The sequence below is a fragment of the Salvia hispanica genome, chromosome 6 (assembly GCF_023119035.1).
Source record: "Salvia hispanica cultivar TCC Black 2014 chromosome 6, UniMelb_Shisp_WGS_1.0, whole genome shotgun sequence".
In the NCBI taxonomy this organism is placed as follows: Eukaryota; Viridiplantae; Streptophyta; class Magnoliopsida; order Lamiales; family Lamiaceae; genus Salvia; species Salvia hispanica.
In genome coordinates, this window is record NC_062970.1 from 43,493,356 (window position 1) to 43,512,312 (window position 18,957).

An 18,957-nucleotide genomic window follows, 5' to 3' on the forward strand; every position below is an offset into this window, starting at 1 on the left:
AGATATTGAATCTTTGGATACATTACATGATTACGTCTTATAAGATATTGGCAGTTTTTAATTACAAGATGATCCAATTACTTTGCCTAACGTGAGATTAAGAACAAGTAAATGTAGACATGTTCTTCTTTTCCATTTAGATGTCATCAGTGGCTAAATTTGAAAATCAGGCTGACCTCGGATTACCTCCAAGGGTAGCCTTCCATCGGCCGCCGACTCCACGCCGTCAGCTCCCTGCCACATCCCAACCAGCGGCGGAGTAAGTGAAGTTTCTGTTATATCACTACTCCCTCCGTCCCGCAAATATTCCTTCAATGTTGGGCACATTTTTTGGACTAGACTTATAGCCCACTAACCCACTAAATAACATGTGAACATAGCTTAATCAAGCAATTCAATACAAACCATATTCAACCCACACACACAATTAGTTTACAATAAAGAACAAAGCTTTCAGCAATTCAGTACAAACCAAATTCAACCCACACACTATTGTACAATATTGAACAAAGCTTCATCGAGCAATTCAATACAAACCAGATTCAACCCACATACAATTAATTATACAATACTTCACACTTTCAACATTTGAATTATTGCACACCATCATAGTCAATTCAAACACAACATCACTTAAATATAATATCATATTCAACAACAAGATTGAAGCTCGAAGGAGGAGAAATGTAACCTGCAACACAAGAAAAATAAAATTAAAGACGATACGGCATTATAATGAGTTGAGCTTTATTAACACTTTAGCAAGGAATGTACCCTTTAGAGAAAGGTAAGATGCTGTTTTCATTGAGCACCAAAAGTGGTAGTGATAATCAGTTATTCTCCAAAGAATCAATGCTCAACCTGCAAAATTAGCAACAATACAAAAGAGTTCTCTTGTTATAAATACAAATAAATGAATAAAAACATAATGACAGGATTAGACTTTATGATTTTATTTTGCCAAGTAATTTTCAAGAGCTTATAAGCCTCAAATGAACCAATACCTTGTAACTGTGGACACATAGGTAACAAAAATAGTAAAGATGTGTTTGGTTTGATGAGTAGTGCCTATTTGAAAAGGATCAAAGAATTATAAGAATGTGTAATTATTAATGATATGAAGAATGAAAATAAGAGCAAATACAACTACTACTTTGCAACTGCCAAGCGAATTTTCACTCTCGCTGCCACAAAAATTCAAATTCTACTATTTCAATGGAACATGAATAAAAATTAGCTCAGATAATAGATTTTATTAAGAGTTTTGAGATATCTAAAATTTAAATCTATTAAACAATGGATTAACTTTTACTAGTAAAAACCTTCTTGAGAGTTCTGTTAGCTTTAAGACCAATTAAACAAAAAAAAAAATCTAATACTAATAATAAAAAAACGAATTCTTTTTGTAATCAACCAAACCTGTAATGATAGAGTATAAATCCTTTTATAATTTACATCTTGGGATATAATTATTGGTTTAGTTAATTCTCAATAACATATTTGCCTCAGTTAGTAGAAGGAGATAAAGATGTGTTTTGGTTAAAGAAAGTACATATGAATAGGAAGCAAACACTACTTATAATTTGTCACATGAACTTAATTTTCGGTTTACTATCCAAAACTTTGCAATTTATATAGGGCGTGTTCCATCTCTTTGATGTAAAATGATGGAATCATGGACATTTATATTTTCAATATTTTTTTAAAAAAAATTTATAGATAGATAATTATCCCCAGGCATAATGGAAAGTTTTATTTCGTGGGCAGCTCATTTTCACTTTTTCATCGTAATCCACAACAACATTATCATGCAAAATTGGTACTTAAAGAACATGAATAAAAAAACGAAGGGACTACTAAAATATTGAACACATATAGAAATCAATATTTTCTTATTACTCATTTTCTTGCTATACATTTGCAATTTAAAACTAACGAATAAAAATGTGAGAAATGAGATACCTGGTTAAGACTAGTCCTTGATGATAATTGAAAGGACATGGCGGACTTTGTGGAAATCCTGTCCTGATGGTGATACTCTTTCTCTCATTTTCGGCATTCTTTCAATTATGAGAGTCTGAAGGGTAGAAATGGCACTCAATCCCTCTGGAACCATCTCTAGACAAGAACACTCTCCGATTGTTAATTGAGAGAGAAGGGGCATGGCTCCTGACTCCACTCTCCACTCCCTCAACTTAGGCAAACCTCTTAACACTAGCTCCTTGAGGCGAGGAAAACTGTTTGTTGGACACCTCATCTCCTCCCCAACAAATGATTTCCAATATAAATTCAATGTAACCAAGCAAGGAAGCTTTCCCAGTATCCCCATTGGATCATCCTCCATCTCACAATCAAACAGTTTCAAATACTTAAGTTTGGAGCTCGACAAATCACTCTCGCACTTTGCTAGCGCCTTCACTGATTTAGAAAAAATATTCAAATCATAAAGATTGGGACATGTCAAAGCCTTCTCCAGCATTCCCTCACTTGTTAAGTCGCAACTTTCTTGAATGGTTACTTGACAAACTTGTATCTTGTTCAAGTTCATAATGCCATTCATGATAGCTAACAAGCTTTCATTATCGTATATTCTTGCTATAAAATATCGAAGATTCTTCATTCTGTCCATACATTTAAGTTCATGACATCTACTATCAAAGAATGCTAGAGTCTCCAACTCATATACTCCCTCATCCAATCTTAGTCGATAATTTCTAATGTTTTCATCTCCATAGATAGGAAGAATCAAGTGTTTTAATCGCAACATCTCCTTAAAAACATTTGGAACTTCAACATTCATTGAATACCTCAAATCAAGGGTATCCAAGTATACCAAATTCCTCATGGATGACGGTAGCTTAGCAAGTTCACATTGTTGTAAACGCAAACATCTAAGGTGAACAAGTTTAGTGATTCCTCTCGGTAACTTTCCTCCTTCAAATTTGAATCTAAACAAAAATAGATCTCTCAGCAATTTGAATTTCTGAAAATCAACTATACTTTGTGGGGGGAACTCAACATATATGCGATTGAATAATCGAACAGACCTTATATGCCCCCAAGTATCTTCTCCACAAGCGACTGTAGGCTCGGTGTCGACTTCACTTCTTAAATCAATAGCCAAATGTCGAATCTTAATATGTGAGGAAGCATCCCGTAGTAAGCTACTAAATTTCCCACCTTTATACTCCAAACGCAGCACACCAAAATCCTCCCTCTTTCCCAATTTCAAACATAGTTCTCTTACTACATCATGAAGTTTGCATGTACCAAATTTTTTACTATATCCGACATCATAATCAAGTCTAATTTCAACTTGAACAATGGACCTGGAGGCTAACTCACTTAAGTACAGCTCAGCGATATCCATTAAAGTGTCCTCCTTATCTCCAATATTCTCATATGAAATCATGCCTTGTGCTATCCACATCATATACAGGTCCAAAGTAAGTATGGTTTCGTCCTCTTTGAAAATACCCAAATAGAGAAAGCAAGGCTTCAAATAATAGGGTAAACTTTCATAGCTTAAATTAAGCACTCCATCAATCTGCTCTTCAACTCCATATATGGCTGCTTTGATGTGCTCATTTACTGATTCCCACTCAATAATCGATTTTTTCTCTCTCAAAACCCCACCGAGTAAAGAAATTGCCAATGGCAAATAACCACATTTTTGTACCATTTCTTTCCCAATTTTTTCAAATCTTTCTTCCAATGCTAAGTCTGCATATTGAAGTAATAATAAATGACGATTAATTGAATAGTGCAATTAACTAAGTGTACTTACAAGTTTTTTAAAACTAAGTTACAAATTGTTCAAGACCTTAAAAATTCTTTCAAAATATTTGGCAAAATAAGCTTATAATCAAACTACTACTCTATAATAAAATAAGCTTCAGTAGCTTATGATCACTTCAAAAATAATTTTATCAACTCAATTTATTTTTAACAATTTATAAGCAATTGTAAAATTACAAAATAGTTCTAGTGTGCTGTGTATTCGAATATACCTACATTATTCTTTCTTTTATTTTACTCTCTTTCAACTTACATATTTATTATTATTTTTGCAAAACGAGTGCAGAAAATGAACTGGGATAATCTTTCTGGGACGGAGGGAGTATTTACTTTTGATTTCATTTCTTTATAATTTTATCTCTGTTATGACTCTAATTATTTCGCTAGCTTATAAGCTCAATTATTGAGATATTTTGGATAATTTCAAATCTATTGATAATAGGGATATCATTGAATTTTCAAAAAGTTGTATTTTATCTACAAACTTTTAATTTGGCAAATAATATCATGAACTTTACCCGAGTTTGTTAATTTCCATCGGCGAAAAAATTACGGCGAATAATACCATGATACGGTTTTTTTCATAATTGTTCGAGAACAACTTCGAGAGCTTCAAGTTCTTCGATTTTGAGGATAGTTTTTCTTGAAGTACTCCCTCCAAAATTGTTCTTCAATCCATTAATATAGCTGTGAATTTTTTCGCCGATGGGAAATAACAAAATCTAGTAAAGTTTGTGATATTATTTGCCAAATTAAAATTCGTGGGAAAAACCAACTTTTTGTAAATTACATGATATTAGGGGTCAATATCACTACTGGATCGATCGGTTTGTTGAGTATCTTTGTTTAATTCAGTCAGATTCACACATGTAGACCCATGGACTAATGAGTTGCCATCAGTGGGATCCAGGATCCTAAAATGGAAGGGGCGGAATAAAATTTATCTTAAGCTAATGAAGGAGGGAGGGGCGAAGTAGGAAGCTATCGGAGGGGGTGACTACGGAAAATTTACGTCCAGGGTCCATGGTGGCTGGTCGACCCCTCCTGCCCCCTAGGATCTGCCATTGGCTGCCATGAGCAGGAAAATCAGCGCGTTCGACCATGAACCACAAGATGACCAACCATTTTTTTTTTATTTTTAAACATTTAAAAATAGTAATTCGTGCCTCATAAGATTTCATTCATCCGTTTACCATGAAGAATGTATATAAGAGCTTAACCACTGCACCATAAACATATTTGAACATTATAAACTTGAAATAATCTTATAAAAAATAGTTTTTTTTTTTTTAAACTAAACTAACTAATAATTTGTATTTGATTATATGTTCATATAAAATACTACTCCCTTCATTCCAAGGAAGATGTTATCTTCATTGGGTGGCACGAGATTCTATACAACTTTATTTTGTTTGTTAAGTGGAGAGAATACAATAAAGAGGGAATAAATTAAAGATAAAGATGTTTCAATTTTAATAATGAGTCATTTTGATTAGGAAAAACCAAAAAGAATAATGGGACATCTTCGGTGGGACAAAGGAAGGAATTTTGAGACATAATGTCTCTTTGCCATGATACCCTTATGTTTTTTACATCACAAGTATACACCCTAATGTTATTTTAGAAAAATATCTTATATTATAAAAACTGAATTAGATAGTATTTAATGTATCCATAGTTTCAATTAGAGTATTTGAAGTCTTAAATACTACTCACCGTGTCTGCGAATAGGAGTCCGATTTTTTCATTTTGGTTCGTCCACGAATAGGAGTCCCGGTTCACTTTTATTATAAATAGTATATTGGCTCCTACATTCCACTTACTTATTTCACTCACATTTCATTTAAAACTAATTATATAAGTGAGACACATATTCCACTAACTTTTTCTCTCTCACTTTTTTTAACATTTCTTCAAATCTGCGCCGAAAAGAAATAGGACTCCTATTTGAGGACGGTTTACGGGGGTGGTGCGACAATTTGATTTTTTTATTCTTTACATACTTAATACTATAAAATTTATCAAATTAATGATAATTTTTAAAACACACATATTTTGTGCGAGAAAGAGCTCATATGATTATTAAAATATAAAATTAAAAATGATTGCTCTTAAAAATAAAATTTATCAGTCAGTATTAATATATCATGTATATCAAATTTTAATTTTTTCATGATATTAAGACTGGGGAGTGATCAATTGCTAACTCTGTAATATCCCGGAATTTAGAACCCTAAATTTTGAACCCTAGAATTAATTATTGATGACATGGAATATGTGAATTAATTGATAAGTGAAATTATTGCATGAGTGTGAAGTTGAAAAGTCAAATTGGTTGACTAGTATGATGTGGCATATGTGATTAATTAATTTATGAGATGGATTAATTGTTTAAGGGTGAGTGAGATTATTAGAGAAAATTTCCAAAAAATACTAGCCACTATTATTTTGTGATTTTCGAAAATCACATGTAGAAGGAAAGGAGTTATTTTATTTTATTTGACTTCTTATTTGATTTCCTTCCATTCCATACCTAGAATTAAAATATTCTATCAAATCTTTCCATACCTCAAGAGATCTTGCCATACCTTATTTTAGTTATTATTATAAAATCCATTCCCTTATTTAATAGGCTAAAACACGCCTAGTTCCATTCTCCAAATTGGAGGATTTTCATTTATTTATTTAATTTGCTCCGTGATATTTTATTCTACTCCGGAAAAATACCAAAACAAAATCTTGGCTATTTGGAAGGCCTAATTTTCGAAAATCATGGATCCTTGCCTTATTCTATTTTTGCTAATTCTTCTTCCCTACTCCATAATATTTATTTATTTAATTGTGGAGAATAAAATCTTACCAAATATTCCAAAGATCTTTTTGGACTCTATAAATAAGGAGCCAAGACCCCAACCCTAGCTCATAATTTTCGCCCCCTCATAATTTTCGTCCCCTCTCCCCCTCTCTTCATACTCTCTCAATTTTCTTCTACTTTACTCCATTAATCTTGCATCCTTTGAGAAGAAATTGAAGTTTGAACCAAGAATTCTTGAAGAACCAAGTCTTTACTTACTTTCTACCGATCGTTTTTCTCTAAAAAGGTATTTTGATTATGTATAAGTATTCTTTTCTTCTTCTTCATCTTCTACTTCTTCCTAACCGATGAATCGGTATCCTTGAACCCTCATGCATTTTATTTTGAGTGAAATTGGGATAAAAGGGATGTGTAACTAGGGATGCATGTGTGTGTGTAGATGCACATATGTGTGTGTGTGTGTGGCGTGAGTTGTGTGTGTGTTGTGTGTTGGCAAAATACTCTTGTGTAACACATGTTGATGATAGATCTAGAGTTGAGATACTAAGGAAAATATATATATGATAAGCATGACTTGAATTTAATGATTTATGAAGATTAAGATAAGTCGATGGGAAAGATGGAAGTATTGAGACATGCATGAGTTAAGAGTCGTGATTGAATCTGATTTGTGAACATGTGCCCATGTGAATAAAAAGATGAAACCTCGGTTGCGAAGCCAGATAACGGAAAAGGAAACTACTTGAAACTTAAGCAGTCGAGGTGGGCTTTACTCTTAAAACTCTCTTTTATTTTTGTCAAAAATATTGATTGGAGTTATAAGGGTGGTTTAACTGTTATGCCATGCCTATGTTTGTTTTATTGTGAGATTGTGTGCCTGATGCCTAGTTTGTGAGTTCGCTCCATTGGGCTATAGGGCTATGGATATGATTATACGAATTCGGGTCTGAGTATGGGCCGCAAACCCTACCAGGCTGTGTACACGAGGGGATCGGGAGGCGTCCTAGCTAGTCGGCCGGTCTCGTGGGCGAAAAGCGTGGCCACGCTTTCGTCGCACCATGGAAAGAAAGAGATTGTGATTGTGGAATTTGATGAGAAAATGGGGAGTTATTTGATTGTCCAATCTATGAAAATATTTTGTGATACTCGATGATATTTTATTTTGATAAATTGTAAAACTCGAGTTCACTTGGTAAGGGTGGCATAACTTATAAAATGTTTTGGCAACGAGTCCACTGAGTATTTCAAAATACTCAGCCCTGCATGTGTTTTCCTTATGTGCAGGTTGAACGGCGACGAGCGGTGGCGGGTGTTGAGCATGTTAAGTAATTAAAGGGATGTTTTTGAACTTCAAGCGTAGTTGTGTCTTCATACATAGCTGCACTTCTCTCTTGGTCGTTTTCCGCTGAGTTTTGATACACTCTGATATTGATTCGGTTATTTGGCACTCTTCTTTCGGTTTTGAGGCCTTCGCCCTTATTCTTGAGGTTTTGTCTTTAAACCTTTGATATACTCATGAGATTTCGATCGTTATTTATGAAACTCCTTTTCCTTTACCTATTTAAGTTTCTAGGTTAAGTTGATGTCTTTATTGCTCGATGACTCCTTTTATTACCTTGGTCTAAACCCTTTAAATGAAACCCTAGTTTTAATTGAATTCCTTGAGTACGTTTGGTAGCAGCCGCCGCATTTATTGTACCCTGGGAGGGCGGGCTGTTACATCCTATGGCCTTATTGATGTTTTTCGTTGATCGTATTGACATTTAATTTGAATATCTAATGACTATTATTTAGTTGTAGTTAGCAGTTAAGTTATGAGTTAGCAATATAATACTCCCCTATTAAGACTTACCTAAGAATTGCGACTAAAATTTCTCAAATATTAACTATATAGCTTTAAACTGTTAAACATATGAGTTAATATATATAATTACTTTTTTTTTATCGAAGTTCGACTATGACACTCTAAAAATAAAAAAAATTATAGAATTTAAACTTTTAGAAAGTAAAGAATTCAAAATCAAAATCATAAACCCAATTAATATAACTAAAATCACTAATCAAATTTTAATTTATTTCTTAATATAGTAATTGAGCTAAGAACTCTAAAATTCCTCTATAAAGAAAATGAGAAAATAAACTACTATATAGCTTAAAAAGTGTTAAATAGACGAGTTAAGAACATGTGATTATATTTTTTTTTATCTAGGTTCGACTTTAACATTCCAAATAATTATGAGTTTAAATAAATTAAAAAGGAAATTATGAAAATCTCAAAATCGTAATATTTATTATTTAACTTAAAACAATAAATAGACAATTGAAGAAAATATGATTTTTTTTTTTATCGAGGTTCGACTGTAATGTTCCAACAATTAAGAGTCAAGAACTTACAAATTGAGCAAATGTAATGTTCCAGAAGTTAAGAGTCAATAAATTACAAATTGAGCAAATATATATTCATTAAAAATTGCTTAGAAACATATAGGGGGATCGATCAGATATGTATTGTAAGTTACAATAGGGAATCTTAGTTTGGGAAAATACAATGTAGAGAGAATTGATCGAATGTGTAATTCGTACATGATAAAAAATTATGATATTTTTCAGGTTAGTGATAAAAAAATAGTATAATTTGTTTTATAGTTAAAACAACTAATTATACTATAATTATGAAAATTATTTAAGTATTATAGTATCATCTAAAATTTAAATAATATTTATTTATTTTAGTTAATTTTATACTTATTTTATTAGTAAGCAAGTAAAATATTATAACATATTGTGTAACTTATTACTATAAAATTTAAATATGATAAGGGTAATTTCGAAAGATATATCTTCGACTAATTAATTATTTTTATGCAAAAAAATACATGTATGTCTTCGAGTAATTTTGAAAGATATATCTTCGAGTAATTTATTTCATTTTGCATGGTATACATCAATTAAATAATTATTAAATATTTAATTATTTTTTATGCAAAAAAAAAACATGTATGAATAATTATTTAATTTAAGTTATCATCATTTGTGAATTTTAAGTGAATCACAGTCAACTTATAGAATTGTCAAATAGAGATTTATTGTAACTAATTACGCTCATCGTGCCAACTTAATTGTCATTCTTGGAGTGGGTACTGGTTTTAAGAAAGGTAAAGAAAATTGGTTGGAAAAGTTAGTGGAATGTGACACCCACTTTTTTATATTGGTTTTATAATAAAATATTAGTGAAGTGAGTTAGTGGAATGTGAGACCTACTTACCGTTTATGATAAATATGAAGTGTGACAGTTAAGTTGAGACGGAGGGAGTAGTTAATTAAGGAGATATTAGGTCTATGCCATAATTATAAGGATAGCAAATCTCGTTCACCTTAATTAGAAGAAATAACCGGTTATAACTTATACAAGAATGTACATATAAAAAATAAAAATTAATAAGAAATTAAATGGGTAATAATGTCAAAAAATTCATTTTCAAACAAAAAGGATCATAGGACGGAGGGAGTAATAATTAAGTACTAATACGTTAAAAGGTGAACAAAGAGCATCCACAACAGTGGACGTCCCGACAGACGTCCACCGTCGAGCGGCTCGTCGGTCGGTGACGTACACAATTGCGATGGACGAGCGGGCGACGGACATGGGAAACGGATGAGAGGTCATCCGCGATCATGCGCGGACGTCCGTTGTCTCGTCCGCTATTGTGGTGACTCGACGGACATCCCAATTTTTCATTTTTTTTAACTCTATATATACGGCTCGTTGCACTTCATTTCATTTGCACCACTTATATTAACGAGTTTCTATTCTTTCTCTCTACATTTCTCATTTGTTCGATGGATCCAAAAATGGCTAGTGGTAGTACTTGGGATGCTAATGACACAAGAGTTGCGGGCCTATACGTCCGCGAAGATAAATCGCTTGATACAAGAGCACTTGCAGCAGCAGCAGCCGGCAGTACCTCGCCCCATCCATTATCGAGCTGTAGTACCCCGGGACCTCGTCGGTGCCCACCAACGGTTGTATGACGACTACTTTGCTGAGCAGCCGCGGTTTGGGGAGAACTTTTTCCGGCGGCATTTTTGGATGCATCGGCCGCCATTTATGGGTGTCGTGAACGCTTTAGAGTGTCGGTATAAGTATTTCAAGTTCAGGGAGGATGCAAGTGGTAGACCCGGTCACACGTCTATACAGAAGTGCACTGCCGCAATCAGGCAGTTGGCCTACGGAGACGCGACCGATATGTTCGACGAGTACCTCCACATCGACGAGACGATTGCCCGCGAGTGTCTGAAGTATTTTTGTCAGGGCGTCATTCATATATTTGGGGGTAGGTATCTTCAGAAGCCTACGCCCCAAGACTGCCAGGATCTAATGGATATGCATAGGTCGGTGGACGGGTTTCACGAAAAGAAATAGGACTCCTATTTGCGGACGGTTTATGGGGTGGTGCGACAATTTGATTTTTTTATTCTTTACATACTTAATAGTATAAAATTTATCAAATTAATGATAATTTTTAAAACACACATATTTTGTATCTATACGTCCGCGAAGATAAATCGCTTGATACAAGAGCACTTGCAGCAGCAGCAGCCGGCAGTACCTCGCCCCATCCATTATCGAGCTGTAGTACCCCGGGACCTCGTCGGTGCCCACCAACGGTTGTATGACGACTACTTTGCTGAGTAGCCGCGGTTTGGGGAGAACTTTTTCCGGCGGCGTTTTTGGATGCATCGGCCGCCATTTATGGGTGTCGTGAACGCTTTAGAGTGTCGGTATAAGTATTTCAAGTTCAGGGAGGATGCAAGTGGTAGACCCGGTCACACGTCTATACAGAAGTGCACTGCCGCAATCAGGCAGTTGGCCTACGGAGACGCGACCGATATGTTCGACGAGTACCTCCACATCGACGAGACGATTGCCCGCGAGTGTCTGAAGTATTTTTGTCAGGGCGTCATTCATATATTTGGGGGTAGGTATCTTCAGAAGCCTACGCCCCAAGACTGCCAGGATCTAATGGATATGCATGGGTCGGTGGACGGGTTTCACGACATGTTGGGCAGCATAGATTGTATGCATTGAGAATGGAAAAACTGTCCCACCGCCTGGAAAGGGTAGTACACGACTGGCTTCAAGGAAAGAATCACACGATGATCCTCGAAGCTGTAGCTGATTACGGACTATGAATTTGGCATGCGTATTTTAGGGTAGCGAGGGCGAACAACGACATCAACGTCCTTTAGTCGTCGCCCCCTTTTCAACGAGCAGTGTATGGGCGTTGGTCCGACCATCAGTTTCGTCACCAACATCAACCAACACGATATGGGCTACTATATAACGGATGTGATATACCCTAGCTGGCTCGTCTTTGTGAAAACGATCAGATGCCCAATAGATCCAAAGAAGATCTACTTTGCATAATGTCAGGAGGCAGAGCGCAAGGATGTGGAGCGTGCATTTGGTGTGCTCCAGGCTCGATGGGCGGCGGTGAAGGGTCCAACACGTTTGTGGTATGAGGATTGTATTACTGTTGTCATGTATGCATGTATTATCATGCACAATATGATTGTCAAAATGAAGGTCCAGAACTGACTAATTGGGCCATTGAAGATGCTGATGCTGCCAGTCCAAGCCACGGCATGACCACCGCCAATGTACGAATGGGGATACCTCATGGGGATGCTGACCGGGTCTGTGCATTTGCCGATCTTCGACAACAAGAAACTCATATTCGACTCTAAAAAGATATAATTGAAGAGTTATGGGCGCGGAGGAGTGCACGTTGATATTTACTCCTTCCGTCCCTTAAAATTTGGCACCATTTGACCCGTCACGAATTTTAGGAAATGTAATAGAAAGTGGGTTGAAAAAGTTAGTGGCATGTGAGTCCTACTTTTATATAATTTTAAAATAAAATGTGAGTAAGAATGAGTTAGTGGAATGTATGGTCCACTACCAAAAATGGTAAAAGTGAAAGATGACAAATTTTTCGGGACGGACGAAAAAGGAAATAAGTGGCAAGTTTTCAGGGACGAAGGGAGTATAATGTAATTTTTTTAAATATTGTTTTTTTTTAATTGTACTATTTTAATTTTTTTTTATTTAATAAAATTATTATTGCACTTTTCTCCGTCCGTCTATTCGTGTCAAAAGTTTATTTCCTAATAGATTATTATAAAGTGAACTCATAATAATCATAAGCCGTTTCGTAATAATTTTTCTGAAAATGCTAATTAAATAATACAATTACATTTCTCGTGAAGAGTTAACACAATTATTTAAATTAAAAATAATAGAGGAAATACTAGAGAGAAGGTAGAGGAGAGGGATTGTATTTAAAATGGATTCTCTCAAAAATATGAGATCCACTAATCCACATTTGTCCTTGGTGTATTAGGAATGCAATAATGTAGTAAGTGATCTCTTCCGCCGAAAAAATATCCTGCCAATCTAAATTACCTGAGTAGTGTGTATTTTGGATTGTCTCAAGTTATTACTTGAGATATTTTCCTTTTTGGTAAGACATCTAGTATTCTCTAATACTTTACTCTTTTCTCTTTCCTACTTTATTTTTGTGCTACTTTGTTTTAAATTCCATAATAAAAAAAATGCCTCACTAACACATGATAAGGGAGTAGTTCAATTTTGGTATTTTGGTTTATCCACCAAAACTGGTCCAGTTTTAGTTTCAAAAACTGTTTTACCATGCACTACACTAATAATGATTTGAGGTCATTATCCATTAACAAGACATTAGATACTTTTCTTTTTCTCTTCTTCTAGATCAATTTCGCATTAGAAAGTGTTGATTTCTAGAAGACGGAGGGAGTAATATAATACTGACCTGGAATGTTTCCATGCTGAAATGCTTTGTTTTTGAGTAGTTCCAAAGCAGCATCCATATGCAAAAGCCCATGTTCAACTGCCAATCCAATCTCTGCAACCTTTTGTTTCCGTGTTGTCACCAATATTTTGCTCTGCAGATTTCGGACAATGAATGGACGCTTCAACTCATCCCAATGAGAAAGTTCCCAAACATCATCCAAAACTATGAGACTTCGCTTCTCTCTTTGAATCTCACATAGCCTCTCAATCAAATCAAAGTCGCTCAGACTTGAAACCTCCTCCCTTATTCGTGGCTCGTCGTTCAGACTTGAAACACCCTCCAGTATTCGTGGCTCATCGTTCACACTTGAAACACCCATCTTTTTCTTCTGATTCTCTAGTTGCCTCAGAACATCCTCCCAAACCGATCTACTCTCGCATTGCTGAGTAATACAAACCCATGCGGAGAGATCAAAGTCGGTCTTCTCATTGTAGAGCTTCTTTGCAATGGCGGTCTTGCCTGACCCTCCCATTCCCCACACTGATATAATCCGATTCTCCATGTCTTTCCCTAGGTGATGAACAAGCAGCTTCAGCTCATCCTCCATTCCTACGAAGCAATCTCCCATCTCAAAATACGGAAAAGTCTTCCTTGACTTGTTGTTTCCACCCGAGCTTTCCCCATCTCCATTTGGATTCATGATTATGCTTCTTTTTATGCCGTTTTCTTGCATATCCTTGCTTATCCTCTCCAGACTTGATGTAATTTCTGTAATCTCGGAGCCCAATTGGTGGAGTGAGTTGCAATCTGTCAGAATGCAGGAATAGTTGCGGACGAACTGAGTGAGGCCTCTTCTCCTTGATGAAACTTGATAAGCTGTGTGTCTTTCAATGGCGGATTCGGAACTGTAGACCAGATCTCTAATATCCGAGATCCAATTGAAGATCGTACTACTTTCATGTCGTCGTTTGTCAGCATCTTGGAGGAAACACTTCATCTCTTTGAGCTGCCACTCGAGCTTCTTCACTTGACCGCTGACACCAGCTAAAAACCTTCCCTCTTCCAATAGCAAATCACGAATGGTTTCAAGAGCAATCGACACCACTGCTTCTGCCATTGCAGCAATTCCAAGCTTTGATTGTTGAATCAAATGCTCAGATGTGAAGATAGAAGGAAGGGCATAAACAAGAGAGTAGGAGACAGCTTGCAAAAGAGGTCAATAATGCTAACAAATTCAAGAATCCCTACAATAACAACAAACGGCTGTAAACCAAGGAATTTTTTTCCTCAATTAGATAATCTTGTCATTGGGTAGTTGAGACTATTTAATGCACCATGACTCCCAACTGCCATTGCTGCATAATTAATTACTAGTAGGTAAAAACAGAGATTCTGAAATGAACGTATTTTAAGGAAAAATTATAAAAGTAAAAAATGGATAGAGAGAAAAAGTGGTGTAAGTTGATTGTGGGATCCACGTTCGTTAGTAGTGTAATATGTGGGTGTGAGTATCGGTACCGAGTCGACGACACATTCAACGTCCTCTCCCATCCCCTTAAATGATGGGATGAATGCCAAAATTGATATCGCGGCAGCAGTGCACACACGAGCATTAATCTTCGAGTCCATGCCTGTCCGTGCACCACCAGTTTAGCCACATTAATCTTCCGACTAATTTTGCTCAACCACTGATGCATTTTTTATTGCAAACGGTGATTGAAAAAATTAGGAAAGAAGGCAACCGTGAAGGATAAATGCTTTTTTATGACTTCGAAGACAAGGTGTACTTCGAAGAACACAAGAATGCATTTTTTATGACTTCGAAGACAAGGTGTACTTCAACCAGAAAAGAGTTGAAAACGGGTCTCCTTGAATTAAAATATACTACTCCCTCTGTCCCGGCTAAGATGACACATTGCTTAGCCGGCACAGAGTTTTAGGAGTTATTGGTTAAAGTGTTTAATTGAAGAGAGAGAAGGTGGATATAAGTATTAAAGTAGAGAGATAAAGAAAGATAATATTTTAATAGGAATGAGAAAAAGTGGTTGAGTGTATTAATTGGAGAGAGAAAGTTACCAAAAAAGGAAATGTGTCATCTTAGTTGGGACAAACTAAAAAGGAAAACGTGTCATCTTAAGCGGGACGGAGGGAGTAGTACTATTGTTTAATCATATCTATAATACTCCCTCCGTCCACGAAAATTCGTCCCGGTTTGACTAGCACGGGTTTTAAGAAATGTAATGGAAAGTGAGTTGAAAAAGTTAGTGGGATGTGGATCCTACTTTTAAAGTATTAGTTTTATAATAAAATATGAGTAGGAATGGGTTAGTGGAATATGGGGTCCACTACCAAAAATGGTAAAAGTGAAATGAGACAAATTTTGGGGGACGGACGGAAATGGAAAAGTGGGACAAATTTTCGTGGACGGAGGGAGTAGAATTTATTTACTTAGCTTAGAGCATTCACAATGGTCCGGCGATAACACTCGGCGATTTTTCGCCGAAAATCGCCGACCGTTGGGAGTGTTTCGGCGTTTTTTCGGCGTTAATTCTACCGAATTAACGCCAACTCCCGTTTCATCGCTGATTTATCGCCGAATCATCGGCGCCCACTGTAGGCGCGATTCGGCGATTTTTTCGGCGTTTTTTTTTTTTTTTTTTTTTTTAATTTTAGTGATATAAAAATGAAATGTTGAGTTAGGGAAAAATAAGGGAGAAACCATTGGAGCAGTTGGCTAAAAGTTGGCTAAAAATTGAGGATAAATTTTGGTGCTGATGTGGCAGGAATTAGGGAGAAATAAGGAAGTTTTTAGGGAGAGCATTGGGAATGCTATTAGCTTGTTAGGATTTGATTGATTTGTTTAGTTTTATATTTTGAATTTTTGCATTCTGGAATTTATCTTTTCTATTAGACAATTCACATTTTTTGTTTTTCCATTTTATTTATTGTGAACTAGTAGACATGTTCATCTTTTCTATTAGAAATAGGTATTTCACCCATTAAATCGTCTTATAAGGGGAGGTTTATTAATCAATATGGGACAAGATTTAAGAGTTTTAACATTTTTCATTTTGCTATACGTGGTCACAACTCTTATTTTTCTAGATGAACATGATTATAGTTGTAGAATTATGTTTTTCACAACGACTGTATATTTCTTCTCAAAATACTTCAAACAAATGGAAGAAAGTCAAAAACTCAATACATGAAATTCTCCAACTGGAAATGAAAATTAAATCTGGAAATCTTCTACAACCAAGTCTTTAAATTTCCTTTACAAAGAGACAATTTTTTTTTCTAGCGGAAGCATCCACATAGCTCAGCTACAGAACATAGAATGGTAGTATTGATAATGAAATTATAGACATACACACAAAAGAGAGGAAAATACAAGTTACTCCTATTCAAGTAGCATCACTATAGTATTACTAAAATCATAAATTGCGAGTCGTTTTAATAAAATAATCACTAAACAAAAAATGAAAAATGAAATATACTTACTTGCTGCAATATTCAATCGTTGATGGTGAGAAGAGGAAATAGCTCTCTCTCGCTTGCTCGCAAGGGTCAATTACAAACATTAAGAATTGAGTATTAGGCAGCTATTTCCTTCTACTCGAGCATCACCGTTGTGTAGAAATCGTGAGCAGCATAATATTGCTCTACACAATATTGAATCTTCTAAGCCGGAATAGCCTTCCATCGGCCGCCGATTCCACGCCGTCGGATCCCTGCCCATCTCTACCATCGGCGGCGTCTTCTATGCCGAGATGGTGGATGAAGTTTTGTTTTCTACTTCATATTTTTGAGGCCAATTTCTCCTTTACTAATTACTTAAAGCCCAATAAGCCCACAAACCCACTAACGAAGCTGATACAACCATAATAATCCATTTTTCTTTCATAACACGGATCAACTATAGCAACGTAGGTGTCGACTTTTTCAGTTTATTTAATTTGTGATTTTCAATTTAGATTTACGGTTATTTTATGATTTTTATTTTTTGTATGAGATGACGTTTTCATGTCGCATTTCTGTCGTTGGTAACAGTTTAGTTTTATAGGAGTATATGTTGTAAAAAGTAAAATTTATAAAATTGCATTGTTCATGAATCTTGCAGAATAAATTAAATTTATATTGTAGACAATTAGTTGATATTGAAATTTTCTTAAAATTAAGTCGTCGCTAGATTCAGTTAAAATATTGAAAGAATGTAGTAACTAGTGCCTACATAGCTTCATGAATTAGTGAGGTAGTTAAATCTCATACATGTCTTTTAGTATTGCATAAGACTTTACTTTGACTGCGGGTTAGATTATAGGACATATTAAAAATAACTTAATAAAACTAAATTGATGTCCTAAATCCAGTGGTCCTTAACTAAATTGATGTCCTAATCTAAATCTCATTTGCATTAGGCTTTAATTTGACTGCACGTTAGACTACATAACATTGCATACGTATCCATGTTCCTGAAAGTATGATTATCACAACAGGGATAAATATCAAGAATAGTACTATATGAGAATATTTAGTAATTTACAACCGTATTCTCAAATTCTCAAAATGTGAATTTAGTTGACAACTCAATGAACGCAACCAATTATTTCAGCTTTATCCGAGGAATTTAGTCACTTGACATAACAAAGAAATAGCAAGCGATTCCAATTTGGATGAGTGGAGATTGGCTTAACTGAAGTGTTGTGGCAACACGGTGGAATCGACACTTGATCGATCAAAAGTCCAATTGACGAATATTTTGACCAAAAGATGTTGAAACAAAGAAAAGAAAATCCAAAAAATATCCTTATAGAAAGAGATTCAATCAAATCTCTTATAAAAGTACTATAAAATAATATTTCCCTCTATAAGTGTACAATGATCCTTTAATGGATCGACTTTAAACAATGGTTAATCGAGCAATTCATTACAAACCAAATTCAACGAAAACACAAATATACAATAATTCAATTTCAACATTTGAGTATTTACAAACCATCAATTCAATTCAAACACAACATCAATTCAATTCAAACGTAACATCATTTCAAATATAACTATGGTATTAACCCACACAACACAACTTTAAATTACCAAGATTCCAAGCAATTACTTATACACAAACACATAGTAACTAGGAATGATTTCCCGGCCAGAGAAAAGAGTACAAAAAGGAACACTCAGAGAAATACAACAACGTAACTGAAGCAAGAAGGGGAGGAAATTTAACCTGCAACAAAAGAAGAATAAAATAAAATACAAGGCGATACAATCTTACAAAGAGTAACAGAGTCATTAAAACCTTACCAAGGAATGTACCCTTTGGAGAAAGGTAGTAATTCACCTGTAAATCAGCAATGACATGATTAGAGCTTATGATTTTATTTTGCCAAACTTGAATAAAGAAAAATGTGAGAAATGAGATACCTGGTGAAGACTATTCCTTGAAGATAATTGAAGGGACATGGCGGACTTTGTGTAAATCATGTCCTGCTGGTGATAACCTTTCGC

The 18,957-nt window shown here is 35.2% G+C and overlaps 1 protein-coding gene across 1 annotated transcript; it reads right to left on the reverse strand.

The window, feature by feature from the left end:
* Positions 1-377: 377 nt before the first annotated feature.
* LOC125193133 (probable disease resistance protein At1g58390) lies at positions 378-14,664 on the reverse strand. Its single transcript, XM_048090874.1, has 4 exons — positions 13,465-14,664; positions 1,963-3,723; positions 775-861; positions 378-691 (listed from the first exon to the last, which is right to left on the reverse strand). The coding sequence occupies exons 1-2, from the start codon at positions 14,561-14,563 to the stop codon at positions 1,973-1,975; spliced, it is 2,850 nt and encodes a 949-aa protein (XP_047946831.1). The 5' UTR covers positions 14,564-14,664; the 3' UTR covers positions 378-691; positions 775-861; positions 1,963-1,972.
* Positions 14,665-18,957: the final 4,293 nt, after the last annotated feature.